This window comes from Amblyomma maculatum, chromosome 5 (genome assembly GCF_055883805.1).
Source record: "Amblyomma maculatum isolate TAMU_Amacu chromosome 5, ASM5588380v1, whole genome shotgun sequence".
Classification (NCBI taxonomy): Eukaryota; Metazoa; Arthropoda; class Arachnida; order Ixodida; family Ixodidae; genus Amblyomma; species Amblyomma maculatum.
This window is the reverse complement of record NC_139348.1, coordinates 94,942,811-94,959,920: the sequence shown is the minus strand read 5'-3', so window position 1 is coordinate 94,959,920 and position 17,110 is coordinate 94,942,811. Positions and strand designations below refer to the sequence as shown.

Below are 17,110 nucleotides of genomic sequence, written 5' to 3'. Positions count from 1 at the left end.
TGTTTCGCCCGCAAACATTGGCCGTCCGTACAATGGCGGCTTTCCTGGGACATGTGTTTGCAGAGGTCAGCAGTACGATCGCGGTGTATTTCGCTGCGTAGAACTTCAGTATTTGAATTCGGTGCTCGTTCTAGACAAGAAACGAATACCCTACCATGGGAGAACGTCGTTAGGTGTATTACGTTCTGGAACAACTAGTGCTTTACTCGCGATGACCCTGCGTCAGTGCGCCGCTTCGATTGCCGGCCCGCTGCTGTTGGCAGGCGGCGGGCTTTCGATTTGCTCGAGGATGCCATCCCGAATGCCGTCGACGGCAAGACAGTGCGTGCGTTGTCTGTCCACGTCTAGTGCGAGGCTGTTCTTCGGGCGACGCAAGGGCCCGCTGTCTTCGTCGGAGACTGCCGTGGCTCTACGTGAGAGCCTGTTCAAGAGCGAAGAGCAGCGCAACCGCGAGGGTTTCATCGAGGTGATCGAGCGCTTCAAGATGGGCAACGCGAACCGCAAGGGCCACGTCGAGTTCATCAATGTGGCGACGCGCTTCTTGACCGAGTTCGGCGTCGAGAAAGACCTGGAGGTGTACAAGATGCTGTTCGACCTGTTCCCCAAGGGGAAGTACACTCCGCGATCGCTGGTGCAGGCCGAGTTCTTCCACTTCCCCTACCACCAGGACTGCGGGGTGCGCCTGCTGGACACCATGGAGTCGCACGGTGGGTGCTGGTAGTCGTGGGGGTCGTGGGCGCAATGTGTGCATACGTACTGGGACAACTGGGTCCCATGGAACGACGCTAATTAAACTTGTGTGCGTGCATGTGTGCGCGAACCTGAAGAGCAGTGAAACATTTAGCGCAGAAGTTACAATTATTAAGAAAACGACATCATACATCACAGGTGCATACGTCGATCGTTTTACGAGTTGTATTCGGATATGACTGACAAATGCTCATTTCCTTTTCCTTCAGAGACTGTACAAGGACTTCCGTGTTTAGGGACCGGACTTTAAACATTTCCGGTGTACAGACTAGTGGTCTATTTGAGAGCAACGCCACTTTCTCTAAATTTGGAATATTATGGTCTACATTATTTGAGATGCGACCTCCTACCAGAATAGCTTTCAGAAAGGCTGGCTGAGCAGCTCAACGATGGGCTGTGCCTCCTGCCTGTTGGAGAAGCAAACAGGCAGTTGGTTCGATGGGTCGGTAAGGTGTGCAGTTCCTTTAACATGCCGTTTTGTCAAAAACTCCAAACTCTCCCACCTGCTGAGTCTCTTGGTTGCATCTTTGTATGGCGTGTAGAACAGCCTGTCAGATCAGCTGCTTGGCTCGTGTGTGACAAGAGTACTCACTGGTTACAGCAGTTTCTCTTCAATCCCAGACAATGCAGGCGAGCACGATGCTATATTACATCTGAAATAATGTAGGCCATTATTGTCAATCACTGGGCCAGCAGTTCGTGGACGGGAAATTTTTCAAGTCCAACCCTCAAATACAGAAGCCTCCCTACAAGCTGTATAATGCAGGTGGCAGATTTCTACCCGTCAGGAGTACATAGTACTGCACTTATTCCGTACCACCAACTTTTAAGAATAGAAAGAAGAATAGAAAACAGAATCGCCTGCTCTTTACTGGACTAACGGTTTACTGTGTGGTGTGGATACCTTTTCAATACTTCTGTACTACAGTTAGCATGTTGCGCATTTGATCGATAGATTTGAATGTAAGAGCTCGTATATATGCCGGCAGCTGTGACGCTGTTAGTCACTCTATTTGTTGCTTGGCCCATTGCAACAGGCATTGCAGGCAGGGCACTTTTGTTTTGCTTTTTTTTTTCCAGCCCTCCTAACATATGTCCCTGCTACTCTTTGCATAGGTACGGCCTCTTGCACTGTGTGGATCAAGCTAGGTTTTAACGTGCAACTGCAACCATCCAGCTGCTTCATTTCACTCATGCTCATTGCTTTAAATGTAACGCATCATTGCATGAAGATGTTTTGTTTTCATCAGTGCCAGGGAAACTTTGCATGTCGTGTTATGGATGTGCCATAACATTAATTTCTATAATTTTTACAACTCCTTATGGTTGCTCAGCTGGAAAGATGAGTTGGAAGCAAAACAAGGGAAGAATTTTGAAGTTTGACCTCATGGCTCATCTACAGAAAGTGTTGTTGCTATTGTTGTCCAGGACACATCATTGGAGAAAAAAGAGCTTCTGTATTGTCTTTTATGTCTTCAGCATGAAAATTTCTCCATGTGGCTAAACCCTGTAGCACATCGTGTGAGCCGCTCGTGGGGAGTGGCTGCTGATTAAGCAGTGAGCATGATTGTTTGGCTTGCTTTTGCTGCTCACCACATTATCTCTCGCCAGGATTGGTGTCGCAATATTTATTTGCCCACCGTATGTGAGGGTGAGGGTGACCCACGGTCCCATCAGTCATGCAAAGTAAATCCAAAAATTGCAATTAGATTTCTAAGTTCCCTCATTGACTGAACAACATAGCTTTAATCTCACTTTCTCCTTGTACTGTTCATAGCAATCAGCTAAAACGATATGGTAAAAAAAAAAAGTAATATGACTAGACCAGTGATATGTCTCCTTTGGGGGTACCCTTCTTGTTTTCATGTAAATTTATTTTTAATCACCATTGCAGTCGTTAAAAGGTGTTAAACATGGTACAGTCTTACCTCATTGCTATTGACACTTTGATTCCTGAGCAAATGTTTCTGTAGAGCAAGCCATGCTTCATATTAAATTAAAAAATTCTAAAATTGTTTATTCAGAAAAGAAGGTTAAGTTCTGCATGCGTGCATTGTGTGCAGAGAAGTAGGGATTGCGCAAAATTTTAGCAACATACGCAAGAGAGTGATGTACAAGAAGTCACCTATCCCAACTAGATAATTTATAATTAAAATGTTCCTCTATAGTTTTATTTTCGATCTCAGCAGCTGAACGATGGCCGTGATGCCATAGACCATGTCTGGTCTTGTGAGACATGAAGAACCGTGATATAATTATTCCGTATTCTTTCTGCTGTTTATCTTTTGAAAATTCGGGTGATGTTTTTCGGTGTTCATATAATTTCACATTCTTTTTTGAAATCGGCTTTTCTTAGCCAGTTGCATGGGGCAAACTGAAATGCGGTGATCATCAAGGAAAAAAAATTCAGTTACACAAGATTGCAGGAGAAAAAAGGCACACATTTTATTGACCTGGAGCAAACGCTATTTATCATAATTATATACAAGCATACTTAGACAGTGGTCAGCCATGCCAGAGCGCTCATGTGTTGACAGCATGCAAGTTAGAGAATGCTCGCTGAACATTACCACTTGACAGAGGAAACCCAAAATGTCCAAAGACACCAATATTAATACTGACCAGTCACATGCAAGAAGTTTCCAAAACTAAGGAGGGTCTAAAACAGTGCTCACAGTGTACTGGCGGTAACTGTGCAACTCAAGACTCGAACTCCTTCGTATTGCATTCATCTCGCACAGGTTTGTAGATCTGTTCATATCAACTGATTTCATCCAGCAGCTCTGAGGAAAATGTTGGGGAGAAACTGGCCTAGAATTTTCCCTAAATGGTCCTTTACTGTAGCAACGGAGATGCTACCGAGCGCGTTTCGACGGCTGGTGCGGCAGAGCCATGAGTGTCTAACCCCCTTTGGATTGCTTTTCTGAATGCCTGCTGGCCCGTTTTACACTCAGAAAAAAGGAAATGTAAAGTTTTTTTGTCAAGAATGGGTCCTATAGGTTAGCATGAACATACCAAAAACTGGCTTTTTTCAGTTTTAACCGATTCCATAATTTCTTTATCAGCAGATGTTTCGTGGTGTTTTTTGGTTAAAAGTGGGAAGTACACAGCCTAGATATAATTGCTGCTTGTTCTTCTTCTTCTTTTTTTTTTTTTTTTTGTGCATGTGATTTTAACTTTTGAACAGGCTTGGATAGGAATTGGTGCGAATCAAAGTGAACATATATAGCAACGACCATACTGCTATTTTTGTACACCTCACGAGGCCTAAGTGCACCATTGACATCACAACTATCATTTGGCAGTTGTGAAACTTCTTGGCTAAAGATTTTCAGCTACAGATTATTTACCGCCTTTTTGCTCTATTCTATCATCGCTATTCGTGTTTATTAAAGTGCTACGCCTCATTCATTAGATTAGAAAGCATTAGCATAGAAAGCATAGAAAGGGAAATTACAGTGGCAAGGTCACTGAAGAGCCCTGTGGGTTAGAAAATCAACTCTAGTTGATGATATTGTAGCGAAATTAAGAGGAAAAAGGTACTTTGGGCAGTGGATGTAACAGGCAGAAAAGATAACAAGAAAGTCTCTCTGAGGATAGCAGGGTGGATTCCTATATGAAAAGGCGAATTGGCTGAAGTTAGCTAGGGCAATGGGGGCGTGGACGACACAATGCAGGGGTATTGGGTGATCACTGGGACGAGGCTCGTGCCTTGCCATGGATAGAATCAGATCGATAATGATGGCTGATTTTCTTTCTGTCAATCACTGTAGTGGCTGTAGAAAAATCTCAAGCGTCGTAAGGAAATTGTTCTGGCTAGACGCAGCCTGCTTGCCCTATCTTGCGAATGTCAATTGTTGGGCTTACCTTGCTGCAGTAATAAAAAGGAAGTCTGTGTAGTAGATGGCCATGTTGGGGTGTCTGTGTGAATCTCTTCTGGCATGTTGCATTCTCTGTACGACTGTGAATGCAGGGGTTATTCCGGACCGTGAGCTGCGTCAGATGGTGCTGGACACGTTTGGGTTCTACAGCGAGGTATTCAAGAAGTTTGCCCGTATGATGTACTGGATGCCCAAGTTCAAGCACATGAGTCCCTTCCCGCTGCCCAATCCTGTGCCCAGGGATTCCTTTGAGCTGGCGCGGCTGGCCATCAAGCGCATGTGCGTGGACATCCAGACCGCCATTTCTGTCCACCAGGTGAATAGTTTAATCCCTGCTCTGAATGCAGTGCTGTTGAGAGGGAAAGGACAGAGAGATGCATGCCATGCTTTCCTGCCTACAGCTTAAACCTTTTCGCATCACTTTCTACCATATCTGGCACTTTTCTCTTTTCTCTGTGTTTATTAGCCTCGCTGAAATGGTTCTGTGATAGATGGAAGGACAAATTCGAGACAAATTGTTATCAGTTTGTGGGGAGGGTTCATTACACAGGGCAAAAGTTTCTTGCGAGAGTCGAAATTTCTCATATGTCCGTCCGTTGTCTTCCCTCCATTCACACATCCATGAATCGCAAAGGAAAATGCGCACAGTCAGCCGAATTTGTGACAGCAGTCTTTAGCGTTAGTCACTTAAAACGTGTTTGCTGCCATCACGTGTTCCAATGATTTTGTGGCAGTAGACGATGTGCGTTACAACCCCTGCGTGATAAAGCGAACATAATGAACGCGAGGCTTGAGCAGCGAGGCAATACACTGAGAAAGCCATTGCTGGCACCCCTCCTGTTGAGGACGCCAAAAGTCTCGGCACTCAGCCAAGGTCGTCATGCAAGCCACCCTTGTCCCCTGTGATGCCAAGAAATGCCCTGTGGAGTGTGACAGCGCAAAACTGAGGGACGCACTGACGAGTGATGTTTTTTCTTTTAATTCTCAAGAACAAAAGTGCCGGGTGGGTTTCGTACGTGAGTAAATACGGTATTTTTTACGGTACATTGATTAAAAGTGTAATTTTCATGAACAGTACTGATTCCACTGAACAGTTGTATTAAGTATACATTTTTTAGCAATATCAGCAAGAGTGAATTAATACAAATATAATGCAGCATGCATTGTGATTGGTTAAAGCTTGCATGGATTGCTGTGTCCTCGTTACTTTTAATAAATAATATGGGTTTCCATTCTTGGTTTATTCTCTCAATTTTCCGCTGTTAGGGCTCGCGCCTGTGGAAGAGAATATAAAAAAAAAGGAGACAAAGATTTCTGTATAATCGCTGGCACTGGGCTGCAGCAAATCAAGCCCTGTGGCCCATGGATTGCCGGTGCTCATAATAGTCATTCATCACGTTAAGGGGGGTTTTTTTCTGATGATATCCGTTACATCATTGCTGTGTCAACTGAAGCATCACCCTGGCCATGAACTGTGCTTCGGCTTCATTTTTCATTTTTGCTGATTTAAGATAGTTTTACTTGGTACTTCGAGAAATGGTCTGTTGTGCTAGGAGAACGGGCCCGAAGAACAATTGCATCACTATCACTTCGTATCACCTCAGAACGTTGGGAGGCTCACTGGAGTTGCTCATCAAAAGAAAATAAAAGGGGGGGGGGGGGGGGCAGACTAGTAATGAAAAAAATTAGCATGGGAGTGACCAGACAGCCGAAACACATACTGCCGCTTTCGTGCTGGACACAAACATTTGAGCACTTGGCTTGGACTGGCGTTTCCACTGAGCTCTTGCTGCTGAGTCCGAGACCTGCTTGGGTGTTGTGTTTCCAATCACAGCAGCAGGTGAAGCCAGTATTTCACTTTTTGCTGTACAGAAGAGTTCTGGTTTCTTTAAAACGAAGTTCAGTGCTTGTAACTTCATCTTGTAATTAACTTGCTGTTTAAGAGACAGGGGAGCACATTTCCCCGCGATGGAGAATAAATAGTGTGTGGCAGTGATGGTTTTGGACAAAGCTTCCCTGAAGACTCGAGTTGTGTCAGACTGCTAGTGACGATGGCATTGCGACTGTTATATGTAAATTGTGGGCTTCTAGAGGGATCCTGATATTTAATAAGTAAATGGTGATGCTTCCAATTGGCCTGACGATAGCTCAGGGGTTGCTATGAAGGTATGAGCACCATTTAGGAAGTTTCTCTCTGTTGAGCACCTGTATCTGAGGTGGTTGCAACATCTCCTGTGTGATTCTCATAAGTTGGCAAAAGGGGCAGCTCAAATGTAACAGTTTGCAAAGGAAGGCTTTCAATGTTACAAAGATATGTAGACCGTTAAAGTAATCTGCTTGTTTGGTGATTTCAGACAAAGGAGGAAGTTCCGGATGCAGTGGACGATACGTGGATCGTGAGTGCGCAGTCACCGCAGCAGCAGGAGCTCATTGCGGAGCACCCAACAAAGAAGCCAATCCGGATCGAGGGCCCATTCTCCATATACCTGCGCAGTAGCTCCATCTCCTACTTTGTACTACGAGCGGAACCGGTGCCCATCCGAGTCATCGAGGTTGACTCAGATGGTAAGTGCTCATTCAGAAGCTGTGCATCTAAGCTAACCTTATGTGAGCATCTACTCTGTCCTAATTTTTGTCTTTTCTGTACATTAGCCCCGCCGGGGTGGCGCAGTGGTTACGGCGCTCGACTACTCTTCCTTGGGATCGAATCCCGGCCTCGGCGGCCGCTTTTCGATGCAGGCGAAAAGCAAGGCACCCATGTGCAGTGCGATGTCAGTGCACGTTAAAGAACCCCAGGTGGTCGAAATTTCGAGTCCTCCACTACGGCGTCTCTCATAGCCTGAGTCGTTTTTGGACGTTAAGCCCCATAAACCAACCAAAACCAACCTTTTCTGTACATTAAAACGTCATTTTTCTGCAGCCTTACTTCATAATTCAAGCTTGCTTCTAGCTGCATATACAGAGTTCTGCAGCTTTATCAGAAATTTTTTGAAAAATCTCCTGCCTCAGCCGGAGCTCGTTTGCAGTGCAACCACGCAGGCAGCTTGTGCATCGTTGGCCCTTTTGTTGCGTAGTGAGTTTGACAGTGGTGCTTACCTGGTTTGGCTGCGCGTGGTGAGAAATCAGAACAGTCTGCAACGAGATTGAGGGAGCAGCAAACGCAAATGCCAAATTTCCGGCGAAAGGCAGTGGTGATGCATCTCGCAACGTTACGAAAACGTCCTAGGCTTGCATCGGTGCTTTGAAGTTGTGGCACCTTCCTCCATCGACGCTAGATAGCGCCACAAATGTCTGTGGCTGGAAACTCCGCAATGGCATGTTTTGTTCCGTCAATCTTGTTGCAGGTGGTTTTGATATCCCACCATGCATGGCCAAACCAGGCAAGCACTATTGTCAAACTTATTACGCAACGAAAGAGTCAACAGCGCACAAGCTTTGTGTGCAATAGCACCGCAAACGAGCTTTTGTTCTTTTTTTTTTTATTCTGGCTTTATTTTTAAACTTGAGCTTAGCTCCGTTTTAATATCATCGTTGGCCTGTGGACACTTTGCGTATTTTAACGGAGAAAAGATATGCAGGCACTCATTTTGAAAGGGTAACTCTGGGGATTTTTTTATACTTTCATATTCTTATTAGACCTTTACAGCAGGCTTTTCTCTCTGTCGTGACAATTTACACACCATGTTTGGGTGATGAAGCACACAATGCAACACTTGTGTTGTTTATCCTTGCATGTGCTGGGATTCCTTTGCAGTGAACGCATTGCAACTAGACATACTGCGATAATTCGTTCTGGGGCAAATCAGTTTTGAAGTTTGGTCTTTAGAGGAAGGCACTCAAGCCACGTCTTCCTGGCTTCAGTTACAGCTGCTCGCCCTCGCGTGGAGTGCTACAGTCGAACCTCGATATATCGAACAGCGCGGTGATTGCAAAATAGTTCGATATAGCCGGAATTCGATATACAAAATCACGTAGAAAACGCGTCAAAAACTAGTACAAATCAATCAATGAACTAATCGTGGCACAGTGGCGCAATAAATACTCACTTCAAACAAAGTTTCAAACAAAGTATTTATTCCTTTGGCTTAAAGTACTGTAGCAGCGTAGCTTGCTTCAAATTGGCAACCGCGTGCTTAACCACGGCGTCCTCAACGTAGTCTAAACGGTCCACAAGCGATAGTCCAGCGCCTTCTATTGCGCCGCAGTAGCGGCGTACAAGGTCCAAAGCAGCTACAGCCTCAGTTGCAGTCGGGAGCGGGGCAGCGCTTACGGGATCAACCTCGGCAGCGTCTTCGTTTGGCCGCTCAGCAGTAACTTCCGCCGCAATCTCTACATTTGTCAACTCCGCCACTGTTCCGGTGCTGTCATCACCACCAACGAAGTCATCAATGCACATGCTGTGTGGCTCAGCACCGACAAAGCACTCCAACTGGCTCCAGGTTTCTTCGAGCTGCCATTCTTCCTCTGTGCCGTCGTGCACTTTGAGCAGAGTGCTCAAAGTGCTCCTCGGTATGCTGAAAGCTTCGGCGACGCTTGACTTTTTTTCACCATTTTCAACGCGGCGGATCACTTCCAATTTCGCAGCAAATGTCAGGGTCGTCCGCTTCTTCGCGTTTGCAGCCATCACAACACCGACCACGCCGTGACAGGCCTAGGCCACCTAGGCTGCCTAGGCCACACACGATAACAACGACTGGCGCAGCACAAGTGGCGGCGCCGAGACGCGGTTAGTCGTCGACAAACTAAATCAGGCTAGCCACCCTAGCCCGGCCAAGCCGCCGCGTGCATACGCCGCTACGTTCAAATGGCGCCCTCGGCGCGACCGATGTATGCAGCGATCGTGCGCAGCAGTCGGGAACGCCCATCGCGCCGCCGCTATCTTCGAGGGCGTTGAGGGAAAGCTCGCCTCCTGTCAACAGAGTGCACATGGTTTGGGGTGGCGGAGTTCGATTTATTCATTTGGCAACCGACGCCGTTCGAAATAAAAAATTAAAAATGCATGCGATTTTCCGCGTGATATAGAAAGTGTTCGATATAATCAATAATTCGATATATCCGTGTTCGATATATCGAGGTTCGACTGTATATCCTTTTCCTCCTTCATTTTGCATGCCACGTACCAATCTGCGTCATGCTCTGGGCCCTGAAGTTACTGCCTACTGAACTGGCCTAACCAGCTCTGATCCCTTTGTTAGGCCTATTTTGCATGTGCGCACTAACCCGTTCTTGCTCTTGAGCATTCCAAAATACCATAAGCCTGCCAAGGCAGTTCTGGCGCACTGCCCTTGTGGACAGCCTCTGATATTCAGGTATCGAGTACAGCACGCACCTTGTAGCTGTGGAGTACGAGGCGGTACTCATTGTGCCACCTTTTCTAAAGACGAGCCGTAACCTGTTGCCTTAGACCCACAGGTTTAGAAGCTCAGTTCGTTTTAGCTCTTTGTCAGTAGGTGTTGATACCCTAGCAAAACGTAGGACAGAGTTAACACATCTGGCTCATGAGATCTGGGGTAGATTAATGTGGTTGGCCTAGAAATAACGGCAACTTTGGTTTCGGGTATTACAGTACCCAGCTGTTGAATACCAAAATATCTCTTCCCAAGTGATTTCTGCAGCATGCCTTGACAATTCTGATTGGCTGTACCCGCCGAAACCACGCTCATAGCACGCGCCATTCTGGCCATGCTCTCTGTCAGGTGCGTGTCCCTCGAAACTTTGCTGGCAGCTCAGTGAGTATGTTGTCGACCTCTCCGTAGAAAGCATTGGTGTGTGGCAACCAAACTTTCCATTGATGGCTGTAGGAAAGTTTTCCCTGCCATGGGAGCAGACTTTATTAGAAAGGACTTGGAAAGTTGGTCTGCTCTGATAAGCAAGTTCCTTTCATTGGCAGGAAACTTGTTTTTATTACCCAACTGCTTGATGGACAAATGTGCTTCAAGCCAGTGCGCTGCAGATAAATGGAACTTCGATGGCTTTGGTTCCATGGTTGGTGTTGTGGGTGTAACTCTTACCTTTAGGCGCATTCAATTTAGCTTTCACACCGGTGACCTCTTCGTTCCTCCGAAAGCTTTGGTAGTGAAGTCCACTCCCTTCATGGGCTGCAGCCTTAACATTTTCAGTGTGTCTCTTCTGATGGTCACCCTTTGGCTGCCGTTATCAAACATGCCTCTGATGTAGAGTGACTGGCTGTCGGTAGGCGGCCATGCTCAAAAGGTTTGCAATAGTATACGTGTGTCACTATGTGGTTAGTGGTTGCACTGTCAGCCACACCATGCAAGCTGATGCTGTTGATAGCAGTCCAATGCAGGTTGAATAGCAGGTTGAATGATTGCCTTTGCACTGAAGACAACACATTCTATGGCAGCAGTCTTTGGCTTTCTCCATCTCACAAGCGCATGCTTTATTTTTTCACGAAGGAGTGGAAGAACGCTGAGGAATGCCTTTTTTTTTTAGTGCTAGAGTGAATGGTACAATAAAAAAAAAGCAAAGAGAAGTTTGGAGTTAAGGAAAGATTGTCTGTCATCAGAATGAGCGGTTAATGAAGTGCAGTTCATGGAGCCATCACAGCAGCACTTTTGGTGCCAGCTGAGTGGACAAGAAGGTTGGTTTTGTTAAAAGAGAGTACAAGCATGCTCTGATTACAATTTTCTCAAAGTGTGTGTGCCTCTTCCTGCAGACACGGTCACAACGACTTGGTCTATGTAATACAGTGATACATGACTGCTCGATTTGATTTCATTAACTTCCTCAGTGGGAGTGCGTTGCGCACGGTATGCAGAATTTCGAATGTTCCAACCACTGTGCTGCAACAACTGCAATTGATATGAATGCGTGGGCTGTGGTTGTGGTATGATTGCTATAATTCTGGACAACATTTTGTGGCTATGCAGCCAAGGCTACTAGGGCAGAGCTTCTGTCACGGTGTTACTACGCCATGTAGTTTTGGCATGTATGGCCTTAGTTACGGTTTCGGTTTCAGTTCGGCCTTTGCTTGAAATTATAGTTTTTGAGCTGCCAACGACACAGAAATGATCGTTAAAACACTTAAGGCCTAATTTAACTTAAATTCACGGTTAATGAATACCACATGCTGCATACTTTGCCGAAACAAGAGCGTTGCGAATGCATACAGAAACCTGGAGGTAGACGTAGCACAAGCTGGCGACATACTCTTCGGGCGGTTCCTGACGGGTGGTGCAGCCATCTCGTTTGATCAGCGCACTGTATTGATTTTAAAATGCACTACACTGACCCTGTACACACTTGTGTTCTATTACAGTTGCGTTATAATAATGCCGTAAATATTTCCGTAATGATAAATATTCCAGAGCACTATCTGGGAAATCTACGAAGGGACTATATTCTGCTGTGCAATGAGGTGATGCATTTCGGCTTTGTACTGTACTACAGGACAACTTTCTCTGCATAGCCAGAGAAAGTTGTCCTGTAGTACAGTTGTACTGGGTGCTCTTGTGCATGGCCTGCATCTCGGGTCATGAACTGTGGCCACATGGTCATAAATAAATCCCCTCAGACATTATGAAATCTGTGGGAATGCATTTTCCATGCTGTTGCATACAGAATTTAATCTTCATGACTGAAAATCCTTGATCACAGGAATTTTTTCACAACCCCCTGAAATTTGTTTTACCGTGATTTGAATTTAAGCCTTGTAATGTCCAAACCTACAGGCCCTTTATGAAATGTGCCCTGTGGAAAGATTGCTAACTCGAAAACAAGTGTGCTTATATAGTGCTTGCCAGTTGCATTGCTGTTTTTATCCTTGGAGGTTGATAAAATTACCACACAGGCCAACTTCTGTGGCTTTCCAGTCGCACATTCGTTTTGTGTGTTTAGCAGCTGGTCAAAACTTGAGTCATCTGTGTTTTCGCTGTTGTGACGGGTGCAAGTGAAACAAGGCTATGTTCAGCTTGAACTGACTGGAAGGCAATAGCGTTTAAAAAGTTGTTTATCCGAAGCAAATGTATTTCATGTATTTGTGTGGCCACTTTTTGATGCTCATTTATTCGGGGAAGTACCATACGAACCAGCACATAATATGCAGTGTAATTCCAGGATAGCAAAAACAGAAAAAAAAAGCTTCTCATCCACATGTAATGTGAACGAGGAAAGATCAGTAAAAGTACTTGTATTTACACTACATTTCTAAGTTGCCCCACGAGGCATACACGCTCCGCACTTTCGCATCGAACGCCACCCTACACCAGGTGTCACAAATAGTACCGCACACATTCTTCATGCGCTGGTGCTTGTTCGCTCCACTTCTCGTGTCGACGCACTAGATCAGGTAATTTCATGCACCGTGAGAAGAGCAGCTCGCATTTGCCCAGCAATCATATAAGCCGCATGGCCCACAGTTTGTTCTAAAACCAGTAGGCCGCTTTCAGCTCTGACGCGAGGCGGCAGCGCACGAGCTTCCAGCTAACATGCGATGCGCTCACGCATCTTCACGTCTCATCTAGCACCGCGCATGGCGTGTGTGCCCCGTAAGTCTTCTTGGATTCTGAGTTTTCGCATATCTTTAGCCGAGAGTCGCTTGCTAAAGTATCCCACATTTCTCGAAGGCGTGACCAACGGACTCCTTGGGAATGCTGATGAAGCGCCCACAGTTTGACTCTAAGGCTTGACCACTGCAGCATGGCTGGAGAGTGATCCTTTTGCTTTCCCTACATGTGCGATCGACCTCCTTCCGGTAATGTGCATCGCGGGCACCATGGTCCGTGGTCGCGAGGGTCGCGGGGTCAGCGTGGTGAAACCGAAACATCGAAACGGTTAGCTGATGCCACCACTAGACAGTGCCTCCTCTAGCTAGAAGCCTGATGCTGATACTGGTGATTAATAACGAGGTCGGAAATGTGGATTTAGGTTGAAATTTGTTCGGATCCGCACATAATACGAGGCAAAAATCTCACATGACAAAATCGGGAAAAGAACCTCGTATTATGCTCAAGTTTTATGATAATTTTTTGAGTGTGCTTTAGCAGAACAGCCCGAGATGAAGCAGATTTCTAAGTTGATAATATGAGTACGATTTTTCATTAATTTCTTATTCCCTATTTTTTGTTCTTCTTGGGCCGGGACGATTTTTTTCTTAACCTTGTAATTACGCTTGAGTGAGTGCAGATTAGTCGCTGCTCTTTCATTTCATGATTTTGCTGTGTGTGCAAACATTGAATTGCATTCATAAGCAATTGGTCTTTATCTTCTTTTCCTTGGGGCAGACGTATCCAACATCCCAATAACGGTCTTTGGCGAGAAGCCATACTCGGATATTGCCAAGCCGTCCACCGTGCACGAGCAGACAGACGGAATCATCCTGGCCATCGGAGCCACTGGCACGTCCACCAGAGACTCCCTGCTATCTTGGCTGAGGATACTGCAAGTGCAGAACCCCAAGCTCAATGAGATCCCGGTTGTCTTCATGTTGAGGGCCCCAAGCAAGTCGCTAGTCACCGCAAACCAGCCACAGGAGGAGTTTGAAGGCGTCCCCGAGGACGAAGCCGAGGAGCAGCTCAAAGGTGAAGCAGAAGATGAAGCAGGTTCGAAGCAGGCATCAGGTGAACATGGACAGGCTTTCACTGAAGCTCGAGAACCTCCCGACACTGGAAAGACCTGATGACAGCATTTTCTGGTGTAGTGTATATAAGCGGTGGCAATATAAACTAGGTTATTGAATTTTCTAGTTTATTTTTCTGCCGACTATTTGGTTTTGCAAGCTTAAGTGCCAAGTCCGCTAAAAAGGGCTTGTGATAATCGAACGTGTGCAGTAAAATGTTAATTTTTCTCAAAGATAGCAGTTTTAAGTCATAGCATGCTAATTGTATTTGGTTTTATTGTTAATATTAAGAGTCTTCATTACTTGGGCGTTTTCTATTACATTTCTATTACATAGTGAGATTTTTCTTGTGTGTGTGCACTTAGTGTGGACCGCCATGAGGATTAATTTCTTAAAAGAGAAGAGAGACGTGGGCAGACTTGAAAGCATGTGTGGAAGAATGGTGTATGAATGAGATACTTGCCTGCCAGAGTCTGACTACGCACGATGGGATTTTGCGGCTTTGGGAATTATTTCTCGAGCATAACAACAGCAGCGTGAGGTCATGTAGTATACAGAAAAATCTGCCATACGAGCACATGAAGCAATGGCTTCAGCAGGTGCAGAAATGCACTGCATTCTTTCCAGGAAGCTGCATTCTTCACCTGCTTTTCATCCTCTTCCAAGTCCACCTGTAACACCATGGATGACCTACGCTTCTACATACCTTGCCATGTGTGCAGCAAAGCTTTTTTTAAACACAGTCGAGCCAGCCTGCTGAGGGGGTGCTGTGGTTATTGCGCTCAAATTATGTGCCCAAGGATGCGGGATGGAATCCCATCCGCGACGAATGGAGGCGAAAAGCAAGGCGCCCATGTGCTGTGTGATGTCAGTGCATGGTAGAGAACCCCAGGTCGTCGAAGTTTCAGGAGTCCTCCACTATGCCGTCTCTCATAGCCTGAGTAACTTTGGGACGTTAAATCCCACAAACCAAACCAAATGCAGTTGAGCCAATGTTTAATGTCTGCATGTGTAACAAAGACTTCGTTATTATAGATGAGGGCAGTGTTATCATGCAAGGGAAATGCATTTTTCATACAGTAAACACCTGTGGCTGGACTACTCGGTTGTAGCGAATGAGGAAGTGCCTTAAAGTCACCACTGCAGTTGAAAAACTCTCGCTTCCAGCGAGTATGGATACCAGAGAGTCTGCACACTCCATGACGTCATCTGGCTAAGAGTATTGCAGGGATAAAAGTAATAAACAAGGTGGCACTGAGACATAAGGCGACCATTGTCAACACACTACCCAGGCAAAGCATCAAATGTAGAAGGAGACGTGCAGTGGACGCTTCTCAGCTGATCTACAGAGTGTGGCAGCATGAAAAGTTTAAATATCTCGCTGGTTTTGCCGACCTTGTGGTGCGCGTCACCTGCTCAATCAGCTCACCCACCTTTTGTGTATTACAGTGAGCACACATTCTCTTGGACAGTGGGAATTGATATAGTATTCTGTGTGTGTGTGCCCTGTGCTGCCTTCAGTGCTGTGTTGGGCTAGAAGCAACTGATGATGCCATAGAAACATCATGTCATTACATGCACATTGGTGTGTGTGAATGTGTTGTTGACATAGCTATCCAGATGTTGCCAAGATGAATTTGTTGGGGTGAATGCTGAAATTGGAAAAATGTTCTAAGCAAAGCCATCCTGTGCAAAGGATGAGTACTCGCCAACAGGGTATTGATAACTAGTATCGAAACATTTACAGTCTGGTGTCAAATTAACTTATTGAATCAAATTCCTCAGATCGCATCAGGTTCCTCAGATAGAATCAGAATCAGCTGACTTCGTTTGGCACGTCTCTGTTATCTCGACATCAATATCAACAAAATCATCCTAGTGTTGCTGATGAGCTGGGGGTCAAATGGCACGTTGACAGAAACCGACACTCGTCTAATCACTTGGGCTCGTCAGGTATCGTCAGGTTCCTGGGCCCATGTGGCACTGAAAGTAATGTGGCATACATGTCCACAGAACATATCCGTGTAATTCCTGTTGGGAGCAAGGGTCCCAGAGTGGTGAACATAACAGCTCTGGAGACTGCTTGCTTTTGAGTTGATGCAGATATTGCTTTTATTGCGAAAGCAATACTACTCTAGGTTTCGAGCCGTCAGCATAGCGCGGCGGTAGCCACGTATGTCTTACCCACGTGGCGCTGTGATGTCACACCCCACGTGACTCTAGGGCAAGAGCTGGACTGCCAACTCAAGCGGTCGGCGTAGCGCGGCGGTAACCACGTCTTACCCACGTGATGCTGTGACGTCACACCCCACGTGACACAAAAGCGAGAGATGGGCTCCCAACTCAAGCGATCGGCGTGGTGCGGCTGGAGCCGCGGCTCAGTTGGCAGGAGCTGCCAACTTGGGTCTCTCGTTTCACATGGGACAGTTATGTCAGAACCAGCCTGCTAGGATCTTGGCATTCACGTTACCCCTATAGGCCACTAAAGCATGTTCATGCGGTTTGGTTAAAGCGGGGCTTTATATGTGGGGAAGAAGAAAAAAAGAAGAACGCTCGGTCACCCGCAGCTAATGCTTTCGCTCAATATTTGGTGTAGAACTCTTGTAATTTCTTGTTTTTTTTAGAACTTTTACAACTTTGTCACTGCAGCTTGCCGGACTGCTGCTAAATCTCTTTACATTGGCCATAGAAGCAATTTCTGAGAGAGGTAAAACGATGTTGTCATACTACGCCACAATCAGGAAATCTCAGGTTCACTAAAACGCCGATGAGAAACACATGTATTTAGGCGGGCCGGGAAATGGACACTGCTGAGAAAATACGTAAAGCCGTGTCAGGTGCAGTGAATGTGAAAAAAAAAAAAAAACTGCTACTCGGCCTTCGAAATTAAAAAAAAAAATGC

General features: G+C 45.9%; 1 protein-coding gene across 1 annotated transcript; it reads left to right on the top strand.

The window, feature by feature from the left end:
• The first annotated feature begins 9 nt into the window (after positions 1 to 9).
• On the top strand, positions 10 to 17,053 carry ECSIT (evolutionarily conserved signaling intermediate in Toll pathway, mitochondrial). The gene is made up of 4 exons (XM_084603915.1): positions 10 to 707; positions 4,724 to 4,947; positions 6,986 to 7,196; positions 13,874 to 17,053. Exons 1-4 carry the CDS (start codon positions 212 to 214, stop codon positions 14,266 to 14,268), a joined length of 1,326 nt encoding a protein of 441 aa, XP_084460041.1. The 5' UTR covers positions 10 to 211; the 3' UTR covers positions 14,269 to 17,053.
• The last annotated feature ends 57 nt before the right edge of the window (positions 17,054 to 17,110 follow it).

Excerpts from the sequence above, each read along its gene's own strand:
- ECSIT (XM_084603915.1), top strand. The coding sequence starts at position 212 with ATGACCCTGCGTCAGTGCGCCGCTTCGATTGCCGGCCCGCTGCTGTTG. Across the intron at positions 708-4,723 it reads GGACACCATGGAGTCGCACG|GGGTTATTCCGGACCGTGAG; the intron begins GTGGGTGCTGGT and ends CTGTGAATGCAG. Across the intron at positions 7,197-13,873 it reads CATCGAGGTTGACTCAGATG|ACGTATCCAACATCCCAATA; the intron begins GTAAGTGCTCAT and ends TCCTTGGGGCAG.